Source organism: Fusarium vanettenii, assembly GCF_000151355.1.
Source record: "Fusarium vanettenii 77-13-4 chromosome 7 genomic scaffold NECHAsca_22_chr7_11_0, whole genome shotgun sequence".
NCBI lineage: Eukaryota > Fungi > Ascomycota > Sordariomycetes > Hypocreales > Nectriaceae > Fusarium > Fusarium vanettenii.
In genome coordinates this window covers 95,474-116,789 of record NW_003315863.1, presented here as the reverse complement: position 1 = coordinate 116,789, position 21,316 = coordinate 95,474, and the positions used below count along the sequence as shown (strand labels likewise).

Here is a 21,316-nt window from a genome sequence, read left to right as displayed (position 1 = left end):
AACACTCTGTTAAACTGTTCACATTCACAAAACATCACTCGCAACACGAAACATCAAGTTATGGCCAGCACCTATTATTTAGTGGGTATGTACTTTTGTCTAGGTATATATAGCACCGAAAGAAAGCTTCGTTGTCGCTTCACCCTGGGGCGGGTAGAAGCTTGTGAATACCAATCCGTTTCACTCCTTCATCAAGGCTTCAAAAGCCAAAGTGTGAGAACGCTTAGTTGTTGTTGTTGAACCAGGAGCCCCAGTTCCAGCCACCAGTCTGCTGGTTGTCGCCAGTCTGCTCCTGGTTCTCGACCTCCTCGTCCTGGTCATCGGAAGACTCGCCGTCGTTGTTGTCGTCGCTAGACTCGTCGCCGCCAGTGGACTCGGTGGGCTCTGGCTCGGCGGACTCGACAGGGGCAGACTCCTCAGCGGGGGCAGACTCAACGGGAGCAGCCTCCTCGTCGCCGCTGCCAGAGGTAGGGGTGGCATCAGAAGGGGCAGAGGTAGCGGGAGCGTCACCAGAACCAGTCTCGGAACCAGAGTCGGAGCCGGAGCCAGAGCCAACACCGGCATCGGCGTCACAGCTGCCAACCTTCTCGGGCTCGCTGCCATCAGTGACACCATTGAAGGCGACACACTGCTCCTTAACGTTGGTCACGCTAATGCCGGAGATGCTGGCAGTGTCACCCATGTTGGGGTTGATGCCGACAAGGACCTTGCCCTCGCTGGCAGAGCCGCCAGAGACCTTGACGTGGCGGGCGGGCATCTCCTTGCAGTTACCGCAGCTGCGGTAGAGCTTGCCAAAGTCGGAGACGGTGAAGTCGTTGATGACGACGGTACCGCCACCGTTGTGCTGGATAACCTTGTCCTCAGCGCCCTTGGCACCACCGCCGTTGATGGTGGTGGTCTCGCCATCAGCCTGCTTCTTGATGCTGAAGGCATCCTCGCAGACAGCGTCCCACCAGACGTTGGTGAGAGTGCAGCCACCGTTGCAGTGGACACCCTCAATCTGGTTGGGGCCGATGATGACGTTGGACAGCGAAGCGCCAGCCTCAAGGATGAAGACGGCGTCAGAGTCACCACCCTCGTCCTGACCAGTGCAGGAAACACCGCGGTCGAACATGACGTTCTTACCATCGAAGGTCTCGCCGGCGGCGATAGTCATGGGGGCATCGAGGACGCTGGTGCCGTCAGCCTGGGGCTGCTGGCGCTTGGAGAGATCGGCCTTGGGGGCCTTGGTGATCTGGGGAGGAGCAGGGAAGGCGTTGGCAAAGTTGCCCATGGCCAGAGTGGCCGCCATGATCATTCGGTACTGCATGATGGTGGAAAGAGTGTTCTTTTTTTTATGTAGAAAAGAGAGAAGGATTGGTATCAGACCGGTCTGAAACTTTGTGCTGTAAGAGTGAAAAACGAAAGAAGGATCAAGCACAGCTTGTCAAAAAAGAGAGAAGAAGGTGGAATGAACAATGAAAGTACTGGTGAAGACGAGGAGCAAAAAGAACGAGATGGACGAGATGTCACCGCACCTTTATACATCAGATCTCGGTCTGTAAATCAGGTCACTCCTTGGTCGTCATTCGCGGACATAACTTGGCCTTGAGAGGTTACTCGCGTAAACACACTCGCTTCGCCTACCTAGCTATGGAACAACCGTGCCTGAAACGTCCCCACTGTTTGAAACGGCAAAATTCCTAATTGATACATGCCGTGAAGCTTGTTTCAGCTCATCGGAAATGCCACCTATCACGCCAAGTCTACCCCTGCCAAGCGAGAGCGGCTAACACGACAGTCAGGACGAATTTTCCCGCGCTGAAACGTGCCCCTATCAAGGGTTGACGGTGACAGTTGCGGGATCGCGTTAGTGATTATTTCCGAGAATCTCTCCATCGCCTCATCTGCGGGATCTGGAGGCCAAGCTCTGAACCCGCTGCCAAGCTGGATAATAGTTCAAGCTTAAGCCTTCGCTTGCGATCCAGCCAAGACTGCCCCATCAACACCTACTTTATCAGATTGAAGCATCTTGAAGCATCTCACGCGTCATGACAGCCTCAGCAGGAAGTGGCCCAAACTCCAAACTCCCCACTGTAGGAGACAAATGAGCTGAGCGACGGCCCCGACGGGGAATCGGAACGGACCCACGAGGGATAATAGTATCCTGACTCGACGTTAAGATCGTCGTCGGCCAACTTGACTGTCACCGTCAACATTCTGTTAGCTTATCTCCATGTAGTAATTAGAAGCGCGCGGAAGATTCCATGTCGTATTTACTCAAGAATGGCCGCCAATCAGGTGCAATCAACGGTAACGAGGCCGGCAAGTGGGAGACGTCAAACTTGGAATCACACTCTGCCTGACGTGGTTGGAGGAACTGTTGGTCCATGGGCTGGCTGACCTGAATTGGGGCCTTAGCTGATGCACCGATGTCACAGCATCATAACTTACCCTATTGTTTGACGTGAAGTGTTTGGTGCTGGATAAACCAGGCTCATTGCGCTTCTCGAGACATTAGAGGTCGTTCGTTTAAGTTTTAAAGGTTTAAGGGTAAATACTAAGCATGGGATTAAGGTTATGCTTCTTGTGTTTATTTTTTCTTCCGTTCTGGGTTAGACGTGATGACCAGTCTCATGCTTAAAAATTGAGCCAACATTGAAGCAAGACGAAATTATTGCTACCCTGTGGCATTTCATCGCGAAATAGCAAACATGCAAAAGTTCTATATATAACTCATGCACAACCGAAGTAGGTAGTTAACGCATCATTGTAAATGTCAGCTCACTTGATCCTACTATTATTGTATGCTATGTTTGTGACGGAAACAGCAAAGTGTTCTTCATTATGGTTGCAGCCTGGCCCTTAATGAGTTTACCAAGCCCGGAGATCGTGACGGAGGCACCAAGTAAAAAGATCAACCGCACACCCCAAAATTTCCGATATTTCGATCTCAAGAAGTATCAAGATAATTGCTGACGCATCCGAAAGTCGAGATGCATTGGAGAGCCGCGTTTGTGGGAGATTGAAAGGGGTGGGGTGACGAGTCTGCCATGTTTCAAGATAGCACGGAGTGTTTAGTCGAGACACCTCCTTGATCGGCGTTGCTCTTTATCCCCACAACCCGACGATCAGGACCATATTTATATCTTATACGAAGTAAATGGTTTTTTGTGATACAAAGGTGGATCTTAGTATCGATGATTACCCCCTAGGCAGGATGGAAGGCGGTGCGAACATTGAGGTTCTGAAAAATCCAAGTCCTCACTGCGTAAGCTGAGTGTCACTCATGCGCAGGTTGGCCCCTGGCGGTCAAAGGACCAAATAAGGATAGTATTTCAACTAAAGCGACTTATTCCGAGCCATCCGAACCCGTTCATGAGCTCTTCTCATCAGCCTTGGGTTTGCTCTTAGCCATGAGCCGATGAACCGACTCCGCATCGCAAAACTCGACCACCTTGGTCACCTTGGATCCATCCTCATTGAAGCTCAAAAACCAAGAGTGCTCCATAACAATCGTCTCCCCGTCTTTGCACACCATGTCCGTGACAGTCGTTGCAGCGGCCTTCCGGGCTTCAACGTCGATGATCAGGTTCGATATGTCGCTTCTCTGAACACCACCGACTTCGAGGTCCTGGGCAAAAAGCCTTTCGTATTCGGCATTGTCAATGACAAAATCTGGTGGAGCGCCCAGGGCTTTGATCAGAGAAGCCGGAAGAAGGTGACGGGTGCAGCCATCAGCGACGTTTCGGTTGATGATTGCAGGGTTGTTTTCTTCCGCGCCGTCCTTGTATGCCGCGATAAATCCTCGCGTAGTCGCTTCAATAGCCTTTCTGATATCCGCAGAAGCCATGATGATGTTGACGCGTGTAGTAGCTTTTGAGTCTGAGAACGAAGGAGTTGTAATCGAGAGGGGAAATGTTTCAGCACCATCGCGGGGTATCACCACCTATAAGGTCTTTGTGGGCGACCAGTCAGCCAGTCTAGTGTTGATTACTGTTCCCATCTCACGTCAGCTTAGTTATCTGCCCGAATATGCTTTTCAGAGTTGACCTATCTTCACCCTATTCCGGGGTTGATCGTCACTGGTGGCGAGTCTCCGCATGCCAAGCCTGGTGATGTGAAACCTTGGGTTGACGACAACACCACCACAGCCACTACTCAGCATAATGGTAAGGCAATAAGATGTGTCAATTTATTAGAATATCCTCCCTAAATGGAGCAACATGGCTAGCCCATGATTTTTGTCTGGCTGGTATTCGATGGTGGCTGTTACTCCGCCTCCAATTTAGGCAGCAGTGATCACGTGCACCAAGTCTTGAGAGTAAGCAGACGCGTTGTTCAACTGTCTCACTGGAATCATTCATTTCTTACATCGTCATCTCACACCACCTTATCTTAAACATGGCTACTTCTCAAGACGCAGAACTTTCTCCCCGCGAGTCTCGAGTCATTGGTGCTCTCCTGGGCGTCCATTGCGGTGACTCGCTGGGCGCCCCCCTCGAATTCATGTCTCACGCCCAAATTGCCCGTAAATATCCTCGTGGCCTCCGAGAAATCATCGGCGGAGGACACTTTGCGTGGCCGGCCGGTGGAGCCACTGACGATACCGACATGACCCGTGGAGTTCTTCTTGCCTACGCTGACGCAAAGCCCGGCGACGATGTGGCTCGCCTCGCTGGTGAATACTTCCTTAAGTGGTTGAACGGCGACTGGCCGGGCCGGAAGCCGGGAAGTTATCCCAAAGATATTGGCGGCGCAACTTCTTCTGGGCTGGAAAAATATGAACACACGCGGAACCCTGATCGCGCTGGAGCTGGTGAGGGACAAGCTGGAAACGGTAGCTTGATGCGATGCGTGCCGACTGGCTTGTTCCAGACAGACCCTCAAAAGTTGATCACTGAGAGTGAACGCATCAGCAAGATTACTCACGACGACAAGAGATGCACCATCGCGTGCGCGGCTTACAACACCATGATCTCCAAGCTGATCAACGAAGAAAGCGCGGTTGATGCCGTCGCCGCCGGCCAGGAAGTCGCCAAGACGCTGGAGGGTTCAACATCTGGTCAGGTCTATCAATCCATTGAACTGGCCAAGACTCTCGACATTGCTGCCATGGCTGAGAAAGGACCATCACCTAAATTGCGTGGAGGTTGCAGTGGCTATGTACTCGCATCGCTGACCCTTGCCGTCGCTGCTGTTCTTGACAAGCGAGATATCGAAGATAATTTGGTGGATGTTGTTCGCATAGGCAACGATACGGACACCAATGGAGCCATTGCTGGTGGACTTTTGGGCGCTAGGGATGGAGAAGCGGCTATTCCTGAGGCTTGGAAGGAAATATTACAGTTCGGGCCCGAGTTCCGGAGGGTTGCATTGAGTCTGTTGCGAGAGTGAAGGACATGATCAGAGCGGACGGGGTCGGCACCTTTGTAGACGAAAATGATCCGATATAAATGACATAGTAAACGACTAAAATGCACTTTTTAAATATACCCTCATCTCTCATCACGCATATCCATCATTCTATATGAGCCGCCTTCCACAGAATCTTTCGGAGCTGTTGCAACTAGCCGAGACATCGTATAGATAGCCCACGTCACAATACCAAGGATAGTCGTCTCCATCACCAGTGACATGAAAAGGTACATGTAAGGTCTTCCAACCACAGCACTAAACTTTTTATCGCCAGTTGCGGTGAAAGCCACACTGTAAGTAGTCCGAACAATCATGAAGGGAACACAAGCCCCAAAGCTCCACATCCCCCAACGTTCTTCTTCAGGGATTGACGACCACCTTTGAATTAGGTAAAAGCCGAGTAAAAGTGCCCAGGCGTATAGAGCTACAAAGAGGCCCATGCTGGCTTGGGCGAGACTTCCAGGCTTTGCTGCGTCTTCTCGTTGGCTTGCGGTGGCGTAGTCGGCTATGGAGAGGCCCATGCCTGCCCAGCAGATGAGCTCAGGGACACGGAAATGCCACGGCGTGAGGACCTGGGCGAATGTGTTCCTAAAGAAACATCAGCCATTCGCATCAATCTCATAGCAGACTGAAGGAGAGGGGTTGAACTTACGCTCGCTGTAACATATTGAGCAGCAAAAAAGTCAAGAGGACCAGACCGAGTGACTCGCATACATACACAGCAGCCCACACTCCATACGAGCCATTGGCCAGAGTAGCCAACATGCAACTCGCTCCGGTAAGACGAATGATGGAAAACAAGGCAATGCTGAACCAGCCATTCTTCTTTTGGAAGTAAAAGAGGGTACCAAAGAACAAGAAGACGGAGAAGATTGGGATTTGAGTAGCTGATATGCCATGTCGGAACTTGAATTCCCCCGTCATGGTTTTCGATGTAGAGAAAGTTGGGACGTGAAGAGTAAGCTTGAAAAATGAGTAAATGAATTTACAAGAGAGCCTATTCTTCTATCATTTCGTCCCAGAGTCCGATCGGATCCTGTCGCTCAGCCTCATCTTGGACGGTTACACGCGTGTCCCTAAGAGGAAATCCATTCGAGATTCTGCCCACTTGATCCACTTCCATGATCCCTGTCTCAACAATCATGGAGGCTAGGAAAGGAAATTGATTCGAGGCAGAGTCGACAATGACTGAGGGACTGGCATTTTATAAATATTGCTTATGTTTCCCAAGAACTGCACCGCCACGCATGAATCTTGGCTTCGAATCAAAGTCCCTTTCAAGTTAGGCCAGCCATGCACGTTCGGCAGTTTGGCGCACATCATCTCAAAAACCGATCGGATTCATCACGAAAATGGGTACGTATGGTAGGACGCCTTGTCAAAAACCCTCCATGCAATGACTTCATCAGCCCTTAAAAGCGATCGGGTTGCCTCTTGGCGAGCGACGGCTACCTTCGATGGACGCAAGGGCAACCAAATCCGATAATTTAAAGATTGAAATGGCATCCTTTTGTACACCAACTCATTGATTCTTCTCTCTTTCATCCCCTTTGTTCTTTTCACTTCTGCTCAACTGTCATCCCACTCGCCCGGCTCCACCATGCGTCACAAATATGTGCTGGGAGGCAACTTGTTCTTCTTGATCGCCTTTTCCATCCTGACTCCTATTCAAATCTACTTTGGTCTACGCTACAAGACATGGGGGTTCCTCTTCGGCATGTTCTGCGCCCTCGTGCTGGAAATCCTGGGTTACGCATCGCGAGTTGGGTTGCACTATGGGAAAGATCTCTTTCTCATGTCCGTATCGCCATTGCATGCTTTAGATGACAACTAATCACTCTGTCAGGTACATTGTCACCCTCACAATAGGTCCCGCGTTCCTCAGTGCCGCTCTTTACCTATGCCTAGCTCGCATCATAACCGTGTACGGAGCCCACCTAGCACGTTTCCGGCCGATGGTTTATACGACTGTCTTCATGTTACTCGACTTCTTTGCCCTCTTGCTCCAGTCTGGTGGAGGCGCTCTTGTCGGCGGAGATGATCCAAGTATGTGGGACACGGGGCTAAAGATTCTACAAGCTGGGCTTTCGATTCATCTTATTGGTATAGTCATATACGGGGCGCTATGTCTCGAATTTGGTGTGGCGGTTCGTCGAGCCAGGGGCGAGTGGAGTAGCGATTTCAAGATGCTGCAACTCTCGACCAAGTTCAAGATGTTCTGCGTTGGTGCGTATCAACTACAGAACAACAGGAACACAGACAATTACTGATAGACAACCAGTCCTCGGTATTTCAACTCTCGCAGTATTGATACGCACAGCTTTCCGAGTGGCAGAGCTAAGTCAAGGATTCGACAGCAAGATTGCCAAGAGCGAGACGGCATTTTTGCTCCTTGAAGGGACCATGATCCTCTTGGCCTGCTTATGCCTCACGATTTATCATCCTGGCATCGCTTTCCAAGGTCGCTGGGCGGACGCCGATTTTAGCATTAAAAGAAGAAAGGACAAAAGCGATAGCGCAGAGGACGTTGAAGGCAGGCATGTAGCCTTACAGTCGATGTGATTTGAGCGTTATCTTCTGCATCATCGTCGACAAAACGCATCGGGTCCACATGGTGAAAATGTCAACGGGTTTGGGGCTACTCTAGATACCAACGTTTTACTTGCTATTCTCCTTCTCCTATCTAAATCTAGGAATGCCGGAAAGTAGGCTTCCTCTTTTGCAGGAACGAGCTTATCCCCTCTTGAAAATCATCGAGGCTGAACGTTGAATAATACAATGACTTCTCGTGCACCATTCCAGCCTCGAGCGTAGTGTTTTCAGCTGCCGGAAACAGTTAGCAATATTCTTTACCACTCTTGGGCACGCGCAAAGATGAGTAACACTTACCAGTCAGAACGGCTTGCTTCGCAATTTGCACCACTGGACCGGAAAGATTCGAGAGCTTTTCCGCAAGCTTGATGGCCGCCGGCAGGACCTCTGATGAGGGAAACACTTTGGTAACAACGCCAAGCCGCTCAAATTCCGACCCGCTCGCAGGATCGCCGGTCAGGATAAACTCCATAGCCTAGGGCAGTCAGTTGATCTGCATTCGTGAACAGGCCAGGTGATATGGACGACGAAAACTGACCTTGTGCTTCCCCAATGCCCGGGCCAGGCGTTGTGTACCCCCAGCGCCAGGAATCGTTCCAATCTTGACTTCTGGGAGACCAAACATGGCATCTTCAGCCGCATAAATAATATCGCACTAATGAAATGATGAGCTGAAAGCATTTGCACGAAGAAGCGCTTTTACTCACAGCTAGTGAAATCTCAAATCCACCACCCAGCTGGATTTCATGTCAGACGCGACGAAGGATTGGCTGGGGACTACACTTACGGCATATCCCACGACTGCAGCGATGATGGGTTTTGTGAAACTTGCAAAGGCATCTGTGAGATCCTTGAGAAAGGCCCGTTGATGACCTTTGGGTGTGGATATCTGGACAAGCTCGTTGAGGTCCATGCCGGCTGAAGTAGGCAACATTAACCAACGGGAATGGTATAGGTTGCTGAGATCGGATACATAACATACCACAGAAGTGACCATCTGGTTGGCCAGTAATGACAACCGCACGAACTGTCTCGAGGTGATCGAGGTGAGCAAGAACTACCACTAGTTCGTTGATGGTGTTTTGAGAAAATGCATTTCGTTTTGCTGGTCGGTTGAACTGGATCACCGCAATGTTCTTGTCGTCGTCGACAGTGAGTATGAGATCTTGAAGGGTGTCCATTGGGTCTTGCGTGTGAGAAATATGCGTTGGGTGGTTTGAGGGATAGAGATGTAGGACGTGGTAAGAGATTATCAGGTTCTTAATCGGGCTTCAATTGCCAAACAACCCGAGAAGGGCTATATTTATCATCATAGCCTTTAAGCATGAAGTTATGTGTTATGTGATAAGCAATTACTAAACGATGAAATAACCAGGACCGTTACAGCTCGTTTGACGTTTGATGCAACGTCTGCTTCAAAACAACGTTTGTAACTCCCGTTTCGAAAAACGCCGCCTCCGTATCCTCCCCTTCAGCTCGTCTAATTCTTCCAAGAGATGCCAAGTAAATCCACATTCAGATGCAAGATCCCTGAGTTGAAACCAGCCCCACCACGTAAAGTTTGAGAATATCGACAAGCAACGACAATAACGTTTCAAAAGAAAGATCCACCCCGAAGGGTGACCCTGTTTCGCCTAATCTGCTACTTTCTAGATTAGATGTTCTTCTCCGATCTCCGTTTCGGTGTCACTGCTCCGAACGTTCTAGCTTGGAACTTGACGTGGGTCTTGGACCCGGTTATACGACAGAGCCAAGCGGAACGACTTTCTCCTTGGAGATATTTCCGCCGCGGACTTTTTGATCACAAAGATTACCGATGAGAGTATAGACGCTGGGGCTCAGGGGGCAAGGAGTTGAGCGTTAACTGTTACAGCTATTTGCAAGGGTTTTGGTTGTCGTCAGCAGTGACAAAGGAGAAGAAAAACAAACAACCTCGGGTTGCCACTTAACACGTTCTGAAGAGTCTTAATTGCCGTGTGAAGGGTTACTTAAACGTGTCTGAACTGCTGTCATTTTCTGTCCCGTGTCGTGGCGGAAACTCACGGCCAATCGCCCACCATGTCTGCTTCTTCTTCTTTTCATTCTCTTGACAACCTCTCCCTGGCGGATCGAGTGCTCTTTAATAAATTCAGCAAAGGCCCTAGCCAATCCATTCCCTACAATGTTGTTCACCACGCCTTTGAGGCCGCTGCGCTGGCGCATCCCGAGGTCACTGCCGTTCGACACTACGATGGCACCACCATCACATACCGCGAGCTCAATCGCCGAGCAAACATGCTTGCCAACGTGTTGCGAGATACCTTTGGTCTGAAAGTTGGCGATCGTGTTGTTCTTGTTTACTCGCGGTGCATCGAAATGGTTGTCTTTATCCTTGCCGTCCTCAAGGCCGGTGGACAGTACATCCCCCTGGACGGAGGCATTGTTACTGATGACACACTGGGCTTCGACATTGTGGACTCCAATGCCCCGGTCGTCATCTGTCTCCCCAAGTTCCGCGAAAAGGTGGTGCGCAGTATCCCTCGTCAACGCCAGGGCTTGGTTGATGTTATTGATGTCGATCAAAACTCAAGACTCTGGCGACAAGGCAACTCGGCGCACCCAATGGTCGATGTTGGTCCCGACCACGGAGCGTATGTCATCTACACGTCAGGCACCACTGGACGACCCAAGGGTGTCGATGTTCGTCATGGGGGCGTTACCAATACACTCCTTGCTGAGCCTTCTCGCCTGGGTATTACCGTCGGCAGCAATGTGGCGCAACAACTGAACGTCGCTTTCGACATGTGTAAGTCAATCAATGCGTGCAATAGAGTCAGTCTAACAACGAATAGGCGCATGGGAGATTTTAGGTACCATGATGAACGGCGGCACTCTCCACATCCGAGGCAGTGGCCTCGAACCATGGACCGACTGCCTACGACGAGTCGACACAGTCATCGCAACCCCCTCCGTCGTCCTCAAGTACATGCCCCGAGTCGAAGATTTCCCAAATGTCAAGACCATCGCAGTTGGAGGAGAGCCTTGCCCCTTGGCCCTTGCTGAGAAGTGGGCGCCATATGTCAAGTTCTGGAACGTCTGTGGCCCTACAGAGATCAGCATCCTCAACACTGCCCATCTGCACCGGCCAGGCAGGACACTCTCGATCGGCAAGCCCAATCCGAACACAAATGTCTACATCTTGGATGACGATGAGAATCCCGTCAAGATCGGAGAGCCAGGCATTATGTGGGCTGGAGGTGATGGAGTTTCGCGAGGATACCTTGGTCTGCCGGACCTGACGAAGACTCGGTACAAGCCGGACAAGTTCACTAAAGACGGGTAAGCATCAACTGAAACCGGACAACCTTGAACCTTACTAACATGACATAGCCGTATGATGTTCAACACCGGTGATCTCGCTCGATGGCTTGAAGATGGCAGTCTCCTACCCCTCGGCCGAAAGGACGACCAAGTCAAAATTCAGGGCTTCCGAGTCGAACTCGACGGAGTCTCTCGCTCCATCGAAACAGCCCCTTCTGTCATCAAGGGCTGTGCCCTCAAGATCGAAGACAAACTTTGGGGTTTCTACTCTGCCCACGCAAGGATCGATGAGAGTGAGCTCAAAAGGGCCGTGAGCATCAGCCAGCCCTTCTATGCCGTCCCAACCGTTTGGAAGCACTTGCCTACTCTGGAGCTCACCCCCAATGGCAAAGTCGACAAGAGGGCTTTGTACAAAGTCGCCTCAGAGAGTGAAGATGTACCGCCTGAAGTCCCGGCCAAGAAGCCCCGTCCAGAGACCATGTGGCCATCACCACCTCGGAGTTCAATGGGAAGCTCGAGCGATGGAACTCTCGTGGAAGTCGACCACTTTGGCTCTGCCCGGGACCTGGAGAAGGATGGAAAAGATATTATCATCGACGTCACCGAAGTCGAATCCGAAGAAGACGCGTTGCCAGCCAAGAATGGCTTCCATGGATGGCGCTGGTTACGCCATCGTGCTCTGTCAGCTTATCGCAAGCTTTTCGGGTTCATCTTTATCGCAAACCTCGTCGTACTCATTTTTCTTTTGTATGAAAGCCGCAACACCAATTTCTCGCCACAGGCTTCTCACTTGGCTACAGCCGTGGCCGCCAACCTTCTCATCGCTGTCCTTGTTCGTCAAGACTACGTTGTCAACGCCATCTTCTTCCTCTGCTCTCGACTACCAACCTCCTTACCGCTAAGCATTAGACGGCATTTTGCGCGTGTCTATCACAATGGCGGAGTTCATTCAGGCTGTGCTGTTTCTGCGACGGCATGGTGGGTCATGTTTACTGCCACTTCAAGCCGCGATTTCATTGCTCTGGAGAACCCACCACCCATCAAAGCGTTCGTCCTCGCGTTGACCTATGTCATCATGGCTACTCTTTCCTTTATCTTGGTTATGGCATATCCTTCTATACGTATGAAGATGCACGACCAGTTCGAATGGGCACATCGCTTCGTTGGATGGTTCACCGTGGCCCTTGTCTGGACTCATGTTGTTGCATCGACAATATCAAACACACCAGGGCCCGTGGGACCAGCTCTTGCCAAGTCTCCTACCATCTACCTGGTAGCACTGACAACTCTCAGCATTGCATTGCCGTGGGTAAGGCTCCGTCGCGTCAAGGTCGTCCCTGAGCCCCTGTCGAAGCACGCTGTTCGTCTCCATTTCGACTTTTGCACTCCCGGACCGTGCACCTCACGAGGTGTACGCATCACCGACCGACCTTTGGTTGAATGGCACGCATTCGCTGCTATTCCTGAGCCTCATGGAAAGGGCTTCTCCATCGTCGTCTCAAAGGCCGGTGACTGGACAAAACGCATCATCGAGAACCCTCCCACATCGATCTGGACTCGCGGCACCCCAGCTTCTGGTGTTCTCGCAGTCGCGCCATTATTCAAGAAGGTGGTCCTTGTTGCCACTGGCTCAGGAATCGGACCTTGTTTGCCAGTCATCATGGAACGTCGCGTACCTTGCCGTGTAGTCTGGTCAACGAAGAACCCACTTGCAACATACGGACAAGGGATTCTCGACACGATTCTATCTTGTGACCCGGATGCTCTTATCTGGAATACTGATGAAAGGGGACGGCCAGACATGACCAAGTTGGCGTATCAGGTCTACAAGGAGAGTGGTGCTGAGTGTGTGTGCATCATCTCCAACAGGAGCACAACAGCCAAGGTGGTGTATCAGCTGGAGAGCCGTGGCATCGCTGCCTATGGTCCGATCTTGGACTCGTAATGTTTGACACGCTTGTAGTTCGTTTAGTTGCTCAACGCCAAGAATTTTCTTATTTGAATATCATTGAAGACACTTTGAGCTCCTCCATTGTTCTTGTGCAGTTGACACAACTTTGTCCCGTCAACGCAAGGTTCATATCCCATTGTGACTCCCTAAACTGACCGTATCACCACATGTATATGCATCTCCCATCTTTTGCTATAAGTCGTAATGTAATTTGCTCTCAATCAAGTTAGACGTACTTGGAGTGTAGATTTACCCCTTGAGCACGCCGTACTTGCCCCGACGCTTGGAACTCTGGTGGGAAAGGATAAAGATAATAAGCCCAATAACCTCCATCGGCACAGCCACTAGACAGGCAATGAAGCAATAGTTCTATAATGAAGAGTAAGAATTAGCCAGGCTTAGTTGCATTTGTCAGGGTTCGTGCATACCATTTCAGTGCACAGAGAGCCCCAAGGAATCTCGCCCTGCTCATCCCGGACGTTGCAAGTCCAAGACCAGAGGTCCCAATGGCGCGTCTTTTTGGCATTTTCGTTGGACATTTTGAAGTAAGCGAGGGCAGCAGACCAAGCAGCCGTGATGAATGTCGATCTGGCGTAAACTGCTCGTGTACGCCACGCGCCTTCACGCATGGAACGGAACTAGACAAACTTAGCTACGTCGATAGCAAGCCGTGGGACCCTCAAACAAACCTTCCTACATTGTGTAATGAGAGATACCACATGAGCCAAGGTTGTGCCAATAGCGACACCCATCATGGTCCATGTCGGCCTCATATCCGTATGAGGCCATTGAATAACTCTCCAACCAGACCCATTGTTGACGATCTTGTTGCGTGTTGTCCACCAAATGATGGCAGCATGGAGCATCAATGCCAAAGTACTCAAGTCGAGAAGCAGTTCGAGAACTCTCAAAGTGAGCCGAAGTCCCTCGATGGTTCTTTGGGTTCCTTGGTCGGCCTTCTTTCGCTTAAGAAGGAGCTGTTGATCCGAGATGGCAGCAAACAACTTGTCACCAGAAAGGTGCTCTGGTTCATGGAAGCGTCCTTGGTGAGAGTAAGGCTCATAAGCAGATCCCACATTGAGATCCATTGCGACAGATGAGAAGATGGCAGTATGATTTGATGGGCAACAAATGGCAACTGACAGAGTGCTTATGGGGGTGACACGCTTCTCTCTTTATTTCGCGCCTGTCGGGGCGTCAACTGCGCTTACAGTCACGAGGGACTTCGGCTGAAAATAAGCTACATCCTCAATATCTAAGTTTGGAATCATTGTAATCGGTTAATGCAACATCCGGCACTTGTCGACAGAAAAAAAGTAAGCGGGCGGCCGCCCCAACATTCGCAGGAAATGCCAAAGGGCTTGGTCAGCATCAAGGATCCAATAGCCTGCTCAAAGCCGTCAAACAAAGACTCTGATTGATGCCTTTTGACAGGGGTCGCGGTAGTTGGTGAGACGGCTAAAACGTTCAGCTCCATCAGCACTAGCCTAGCCTCCAGGTCAGACGTGATCTAATAAGCGCGATACTACATTGAAGCGCCTCGGTCATATCTCCGCCGTCGTTCTGCTCCGTTTATTGAGCATGTTATGCATAAATTCTTGGCGTTTTCGGCCGCTTTTCCGCCGTGATACTGCTTTGTCGTTTTGAGGATGCATTTGTAACTGACTCAAACAAACATTCAAATATCTTAGTATGACAGGCGAGCATCAACTTAGTTCACCTTCTCTATATCCCTATTCTCACAATGAATTCAGTTCTAACAGCACTTCTCTTGCCCCTGGCATTGGCATCGCCTTTGAAGCCTCGCCAAGAAGATGAAAGGCCGACTCTAAACACCGGCTGTGAGCCAGGCGACCTCACCCCAGAGAACTGGAGGACAAACGCCATCGATGCCACGATATCTGGCACTCTCGGCTTTGGCCAAGTCCGTAAGTTCAAACCCTCTCTGAGTGCTCAACGCCAGCTAATGTGTGTTGTAAGCCGAGTACCCCAGACTCTTCCTTCAGGACGACAACCCAAGACTCGACTTTCAGTGCTCCGACTTGAACAACCCGGACAAGTGCACGATCCCGACAAACTTCATATTTGTGGGGGAATCAAACGACTTTAGCGGGACCGTCTGCGGCGCCTTTCACAACCCCCAGCTTGGCTTCATCGGTCAGGCATGGATCAACCTGTACACGCATCTTCGCAACATCAACAATGCTGTGCAGCCAGCTGTTGACGGTATCCTCAACTCCAACTTCATCGATGACCTCGTCACCAAATCAACGGCTGAACCTCTGCCCATTCCTAAGGAGGTCCTATTCAAGCTTGCAGAGCTCTCCCTCGTCTTTGTCCTAGCCCCCATTGGGCCTGAGCTAGCTGCCTTCCGTACCATCGTCCCACGATTCAAGAAGCTGGCTGGAAAGCTGCTCAAGAACGCTCGCAACGAACAAGCCGATCAAGACGAGAACATCGACAACCAGCCCCAGATCCTCAAGGATCTCTTAGGCTCTGTCCCTGCTTGGGTGCAAGAGAACATGAAGGAGCAGAACGATGACATTTTCCTCAACACTCATTCAGACAACACTATTGGTGATATGCTCAAGGATGGAGCTGGTCTCAGCACACCAACTTCGCAGGAAGACTACGAGAAGGCCATCTCACGCAACCTCAAGATCTTTGCTCTCGCTCAGCTGTGGACAAAGATCAGCATGAACCTCCTCCTCTCCGACCCCGATGAGTTCGGCCAGTGTATCTCTGAGCCATCCACCCGCGTGCGAGACAAGTGCATGCAGTTCAAGTACCGCGACGGCACAATACCTGTTACTCTTGCTACTGGTGAACATCCTCGTGATGCGGCTGGAGCAATCGCAAGCACTGGTCTCAACTTTGACACAGTGGCAAATAACGCTATTGACTGTCAAAATGCAGGCAAGACGTTTAGCGATGTCGACTTTGATGGCTTTTTGACTTCAGACAATGACAATGACCAGGCTATTCCTGCGTGTCTTTTTGGGGTCCCTGTCGTTGGCTCACTAGAATGAGCATCAGTTACGAGGGTCAAGGACTAGTCTCAGAGTAACTATATCTTATTTTACATGTAAATATCATCTCAATCTATATACCTTTGAGTTGCTTTGCCTATTTAAAACTGCGCCACTCTCGCTCAGGCCCATCTCTTGCTTGCTTCTGCTCATTCCGATTCCCATCCCAGTTCGTCAGTGGTCAAGCCAATGGCCTCAGGTCAGGGGTGAAAGCGTCCAAGTTAGAATTCAAAGGAGGTCGGGTTCCTACCAGGGGGGAGAGCTATCAGTGCGATGGACTGCCCCTTTCTTGAGTATTTCCAGCAGCTCCGTAAAAAACCACTTTGTGAGGTCGCAACAATTCAAAGTCCCCTCAGCTTCTCTCGTCTTATTCTCAAGTGCAGCCAAATCTCCCAGAACTCTCGGCGTGATCTCCACCTGCACCGAGTCCTTGTGAATGAACTCCAAACCAGCATTGAACTTTCGCTTTGCAGCGTCGGAGTAACAGAGAGCAACGCGTTCCAGCACAGGACGGAGAAGGCTTTTAGAGTCTGACATGAAAACCAAAGACCCTTCCTCTGCCTTTGTCATACTATCCAGTCTCTCCCTTAAATCTTCAATGAAGGGTAAACATGAGTACTGGTCATGTATGAGATCGCGGCATTGTGACCACTTCACAACTCTTACACGATAAGTCCGAGCCTCCTCCGAATCGAAGTATGCAGCCACCCTTAAGCTTATCCACATTTGAGGACCCGCAGTCTCTTCTGGCAGATCGAGACCCCTCTTGGATAGAAGATTTGCTGTTTGTCGTAGCCTTTCTGCCGCGTAGAAAAGTTCCCCGTCGCTGGCTCTGCCGGGAACGTTGTTGGTTAGCACATCCCAAATGTCATGGGCGCCCCTAGGATACCTAATTAGTCAAGTCTCTTGAGGTGACACAGAAAGACTTACGATTCGTCGAGAATACAATTACACGGATCGGCTCCTTGTTGAAGCAAAAATTCGACCGCTTCAGTATTGAGAGAGAGTGCCGCGACCTACGAGAACGCACCATCAGCTACATCTGTATGGATATACCAAATGATGGAAAACATACAGCAAGCAGGGACATCCCGTCCTGTGTGTAGTCAAACGGCGATGCTTCCCGTTTACTGAATATCTCGCACATTTTGTCAACATTGTTTTCGATTACGAACTGATAGATCGGCGAGTCTTGAGGTATAATGGTTAACTCCCGCAAACTTCGAGTGATCTGAGGACTTCTTGTCATCAAAAGATCTTGCTTTCGATGGAATACTGCTAAAAGTCCAGAGGGCTCGCAGTCTGGTGGATTTGTTATGCAGGCAAACCGGTAACCATGGAACTTGGCTGCATCTTGAGACTCTCTCGCTCCATCGTAGGCCACTAAGCTGTCAGTAATGAGAAGGCCTCCAGCAGTCCTATCGGCGTATTTGTGGCGAAATTGAACGTCTTTGGACCGAGGCTGGAACGTGTAGGCTTGGGGTTTGCAAGACCACATATCCTTCTCCTTCGCCGTTGGATCTGCAAGTAGGAAAGCCGCCGAACGCTGGAGTAGTTCAAATTCCGACTTCACCCATGAGACTTCGGGCTGTGAAAGATGCATTCTGCCTACGTTGGCCATCTGCTGGATACAAGACACCAGCCTTGGACGGATAAGCAGCAGTGACAGCAAAACTTGATGAGGATTTCGTATACCAAACATGGTATTGGGATGACTCGAAGAATCAAGTGCTGGTGCCGGCCGTACTAAATTTGCCTCAATCATCTGAGTGGCGGCGACAATGAAAGCAGGCTTCCTGGCGACTTCAAGTGCCGATAAAAGGGACTTCTGGAGGTCTGCCTGACGAACAAGGGCGTTGTCCAAATTTGAATAGTGAAGACGCTGGTCATCCAGGAGATTCTTCAGTTGTTCGCTTGACTCGCCAATCTGCTGGGATAACAGTTGAAACTCTGCATTGGATGGTGTGCTCCTAGCACGCAGCTGGATCTGGTCCCTGAGAGCGCCCAGGTCTTGGCGAATGGTGGTGCCCGAACTGAGCAGCACACTCCGAAGTTCTTGAAAGTTCGTGCTCACGGTTTTCATTTCTCTGCTAAGACTAACTCCATTCTTTCTGTGTCCAGATAAGCGCCAGCCCAAGGATAGCTCTCAGAGGCTGTGAAGGATGACTTACATTGAGCAAAGTTGGAGCAAGATGCATAAGCAGTTGTTATTCTTTTCCAACAGATCGAAAGCTTCTTGGAATAACGTCTCGTCCCAAACAAAACCGGCCACTGATCGCCATCGACCGAGCCAAGTTGAAGCTGTAGATGGGGTAAGAGAGCTTGTCAATTGCCGAATCTGATCCTCGGAACCCTTGAGAATTGTCGATACCCCTTGCAGCTCGTGTTGGCCCTCGCCCAGGGAGGATGTGGACCTCTCATGACTCTCGACCCAAAGTCGTACTCGAGTAGCGGTGAGCGTAAGGTCTCTTAGGATACCCAGATATCGCTGCTGTCTTGCTGGAGCGTTTCGAAGTCCCTGTATCAAGTCATAAAGCTGGATGGATGCACGGCAGACCACATCCGCCAGACCGATCACGCTAAAGCCATTGGCCAGCGTCGACAAGTCACCCATCCTGACAAGAGAGCTGCCTCACAACCGACCTAAAGTTCTAGGGAGAGTGCAGCGAGAGTGTTGGATAAGGATAAAGGGTTGGGGATTTTATCTGTCAACAAGCGGTGAGTGATCAATTCCAGAAAATACAAATGACAGCGCAGAACTGGGCACAAGGCAGAAAAAGCCCAGAAGGCGAACTACAAGGCAACCTTTGTGCTGGCCTCCTCCAATCCCAGCTCAGCATTATAGCCACTTGGTTTTCCTAAGGATGAAGAACAATAGAGACTTGAATAAAAATTGCATGTCCCACTGGACTTAACTGTGGAAGTTCGGCTATTGCGACAAAAACTAGTGCCTTGAACAGGCTATGGTTGAGATCATACCTGGTAGAGGATCATTCAATGGGCAATATGTCCGCCCGCAATAAGAGACAGGGTTCTCAAGATACTAGTTACTGAAGTAAATGGCGTATAGGGACTAGAAATAGTTGTATTCAATGTACCTAGAAATGGTCCTGGGCTTTCAGGGGGTATCGCATCTTGGGGGAATATCGACGTATATAGCCGACTTCTAGTTCTATCTTGCTCCCGCCTCTCCGCAATATCTCCCTACAGGAAGTATTCTTCAACGTAGAAGTCCCCAATTGATTTACAGGGTACTATCATCCTCAAACCTTAGCTGCTTCCTCCTCAACAAGATTGACAAGCCACTCTCTATGAGAATCGATCAACCACGGGCTGTGTCCCGATTCGATCTCAAGGGGCTTAGCTCCCCAGTTATCCGCCACATAAGCCTGAATGTCCTTCAAGAAGATCTTGTCGTTTAGACAGACGACGTAAGTCTTGGGAATGTCAAGGTCCTTCGGCGTGCAGACAACAGGAACCTCGAAGGGACCACGGCTCTGGTGGCAAACATGCGCCATTGCTTCATCCCTGATGGACTGTTCAACATCAAAATAGAATGCATCTGATGCGATGTCCGGTTTAAGAGGAAGACGTTTTTCCTAGAATTGCTTATCAGTAAACGTTCAGGTTGAGCAAAGTAGAAATGGAGTGCGTACAGAAACATCGTGGAGCCAGTCAGTCGTATACTTGTTTCCCACAGACTCATACATAGAAATGTCCTTCGCGATAACCGGGGTCGCTGAGATGTAGATGGCTGATGCAACTCCTCCCTTGAGGCCTTTGGCCGCCCGCTCGGCAACAGTATGACCTTGGATAGCTACGGTGAGAGGCACTCCTCCGTAGCTGTGGCCGATACCAATAGCAATTCTTCCTTCATCCAAGAAGGGCAGAAGCACATCATGGACACGCTTCACGTCGTCATGGTACGTCTTGCCGTCGACTGAGTCATCATATCCAGAGCTTGCCAGGGGAGGTGCCAGAACGGTGAAGCCTTTGGCTTGGAGAGCATGGATGAGAGGGCGATAATGCAGTGGACGATGCCACGCGCCGTGAACGAGGAAGATGATCGGCTTTTGCTTGTCGTCCGCCATTATGGTATTCTTGATGATTCAGAGATGCCTTGACAGCTGAACAACAGGGAACTGTCGGATTTAAATTCACTCAACTTCTGTCCCCGTGCTTACGCCTGAGTTGCGCTTACGAGAGAGCAAGGTGACGTCTGACAAGGAACCACCTTTAACCGAGAAGGGAAAAAAGAGCATCAGCGCAGACGTAGCGTATGGCGAATAGACCAACCGTAAGACGAGCCGAGAACCAAGTTTGACTTGGCAAAGCCGGTTTGGCTGGCAGGGCTGTCGGCCCTGCTAAACTCGGTCTTTTTGTCAGATAAGGAGGCTCTGGATTGGTGGAAGGATCTCACCTTTGCGTATCAAGCGTACACCTGACAGTGGTTGGGGATGGGCCGCACGGCGTTTTCTGCTCTTTCGGCCGAATTAGATCTCGGCCCCACTCCGACGCCGGAGGCCGAGCACCGAACTCTTCAACCCGGGTTAATCGGCCGAGTCACCACATCATACAGGTACTTGGGCTGACTATCCATCTATAGGTACCTATCTGTTTCCCGGCCTTTCAAATACTTCGGAGTCCGGCAGACGACCTCCCAGGTCGCACTCATTACGGATTCCGCTCTGGTATAGGGTAATCTCAACATGCTTTAACACTGGGTTGATACGAGAAAGAGTTGCAGATTACTTGATGAGTTTAGCGTACCTATCTGAATGATTGGGTCTTCATGTTAGTACTTCTATGCCTTGAAGTCTGATTGCAGGAAGCGATTGACAGAGAAACGCCACCAATTTGATCTAATTGCTATTTCACCGACACAATGAGACATGACCATGACCATCGGTGATGGAACAATGAGATCTTGTTTCGTACTGACTCACCCCTTCGAGAGCAATTCAGGGATCGTATCTTATTACTTGGTAAGAACAGCAATGATAAGATAACTTAATAAGGATCTATCTGGCTCCATTGGGGGGTTCGG

At 50.3% G+C, this 21,316-nt stretch overlaps 11 protein-coding genes across 11 annotated transcripts; 4 read left to right on the top strand and 7 right to left on the bottom strand.

The window, feature by feature from the left end:
- Positions 1–562: 562 nt before the first annotated feature.
- Positions 563–1,192, bottom strand: NECHADRAFT_8181 (uncharacterized protein; the record flags this gene model as incomplete). The annotated part of the gene is made up of 1 exon (XM_003044319.1): positions 563–1,192. A coding segment is annotated over one exon (630 nt), but the record flags the coding sequence as incomplete, so codon positions are not given.
- Positions 1,193–3,355: 2,163 nt separating this feature from the next.
- NECHADRAFT_45882 (uncharacterized protein) lies at positions 3,356–3,832 on the bottom strand (the record flags this gene model as incomplete). The annotated part of the gene is made up of 1 exon (XM_003044318.1): positions 3,356–3,832. The coding sequence occupies one exon, from the start codon at positions 3,830–3,832 to the stop codon at positions 3,356–3,358; it is 477 nt and encodes a 158-aa protein (XP_003044364.1).
- Positions 3,833–4,383: 551 nt separating this feature from the next.
- Positions 4,384–5,376, top strand: NECHADRAFT_45626 (uncharacterized protein; the record flags this gene model as incomplete). Its single annotated transcript, XM_003044443.1, has 1 exon — positions 4,384–5,376. One exon carries the CDS (start codon positions 4,384–4,386, stop codon positions 5,374–5,376), a length of 993 nt encoding a protein of 330 aa, XP_003044489.1.
- Positions 5,377–5,477: 101 nt separating this feature from the next.
- NECHADRAFT_83009 (uncharacterized protein) lies at positions 5,478–6,321 on the bottom strand (the record flags this gene model as incomplete). Its single annotated transcript, XM_003044317.1, has 3 exons — positions 5,478–5,985; positions 6,050–6,054; positions 6,112–6,321. The coding sequence occupies 3 exons, from the start codon at positions 6,319–6,321 to the stop codon at positions 5,478–5,480; spliced, it is 723 nt and encodes a 240-aa protein (XP_003044363.1).
- Positions 6,322–6,997: 676 nt separating this feature from the next.
- On the top strand, positions 6,998–7,959 carry NECHADRAFT_45630 (uncharacterized protein; the record flags this gene model as incomplete). The annotated part of the gene is made up of 3 exons (XM_003044442.1): positions 6,998–7,194; positions 7,244–7,623; positions 7,679–7,959. 3 exons carry the CDS (start codon positions 6,998–7,000, stop codon positions 7,957–7,959), a joined length of 858 nt encoding a protein of 285 aa, XP_003044488.1.
- A 127-nt stretch (positions 7,960–8,086) lies between these two features.
- Positions 8,087–9,170, bottom strand: NECHADRAFT_83007 (uncharacterized protein; the record flags this gene model as incomplete). The annotated part of the gene is made up of 6 exons (XM_003044316.1): positions 8,087–8,220; positions 8,287–8,464; positions 8,528–8,644; positions 8,697–8,726; positions 8,777–8,907; positions 8,972–9,170. 6 exons carry the CDS (start codon positions 9,168–9,170, stop codon positions 8,087–8,089), a joined length of 789 nt encoding a protein of 262 aa, XP_003044362.1.
- Positions 9,171–10,047: 877 nt separating this feature from the next.
- NhNPS12 (uncharacterized protein) lies at positions 10,048–13,234 on the top strand (the record flags this gene model as incomplete). Its single annotated transcript, XM_003044441.1, has 4 exons — positions 10,048–10,774; positions 10,821–11,307; positions 11,359–11,789; positions 11,874–13,234. The coding sequence occupies 4 exons, from the start codon at positions 10,048–10,050 to the stop codon at positions 13,232–13,234; spliced, it is 3,006 nt and encodes a 1,001-aa protein (XP_003044487.1).
- Positions 13,235–13,489: 255 nt separating this feature from the next.
- NECHADRAFT_83005 (uncharacterized protein) lies at positions 13,490–14,328 on the bottom strand (the record flags this gene model as incomplete). Its single annotated transcript, XM_003044315.1, has 3 exons — positions 13,490–13,609; positions 13,669–13,878; positions 13,930–14,328. The coding sequence occupies 3 exons, from the start codon at positions 14,326–14,328 to the stop codon at positions 13,490–13,492; spliced, it is 729 nt and encodes a 242-aa protein (XP_003044361.1).
- A 656-nt stretch (positions 14,329–14,984) lies between these two features.
- Positions 14,985–16,269, top strand: NECHADRAFT_83004 (uncharacterized protein; the record flags this gene model as incomplete). Its single annotated transcript, XM_003044440.1, has 2 exons — positions 14,985–15,168; positions 15,221–16,269. The coding sequence occupies 2 exons, from the start codon at positions 14,985–14,987 to the stop codon at positions 16,267–16,269; spliced, it is 1,233 nt and encodes a 410-aa protein (XP_003044486.1).
- Positions 16,270–16,515: 246 nt separating this feature from the next.
- Positions 16,516–18,883, bottom strand: NECHADRAFT_83003 (uncharacterized protein; the record flags this gene model as incomplete). The annotated part of the gene is made up of 4 exons (XM_003044314.1): positions 16,516–17,149; positions 17,200–17,285; positions 17,345–18,380; positions 18,441–18,883. 4 exons carry the CDS (start codon positions 18,881–18,883, stop codon positions 16,516–16,518), a joined length of 2,199 nt encoding a protein of 732 aa, XP_003044360.1.
- Positions 18,884–19,532: 649 nt separating this feature from the next.
- Positions 19,533–20,360, bottom strand: NECHADRAFT_45748 (uncharacterized protein; the record flags this gene model as incomplete). Its single annotated transcript, XM_003044313.1, has 2 exons — positions 19,533–19,868; positions 19,932–20,360. 2 exons carry the CDS (start codon positions 20,358–20,360, stop codon positions 19,533–19,535), a joined length of 765 nt encoding a protein of 254 aa, XP_003044359.1.
- Between the last annotated feature and the right edge of the window lie 956 nt (positions 20,361–21,316).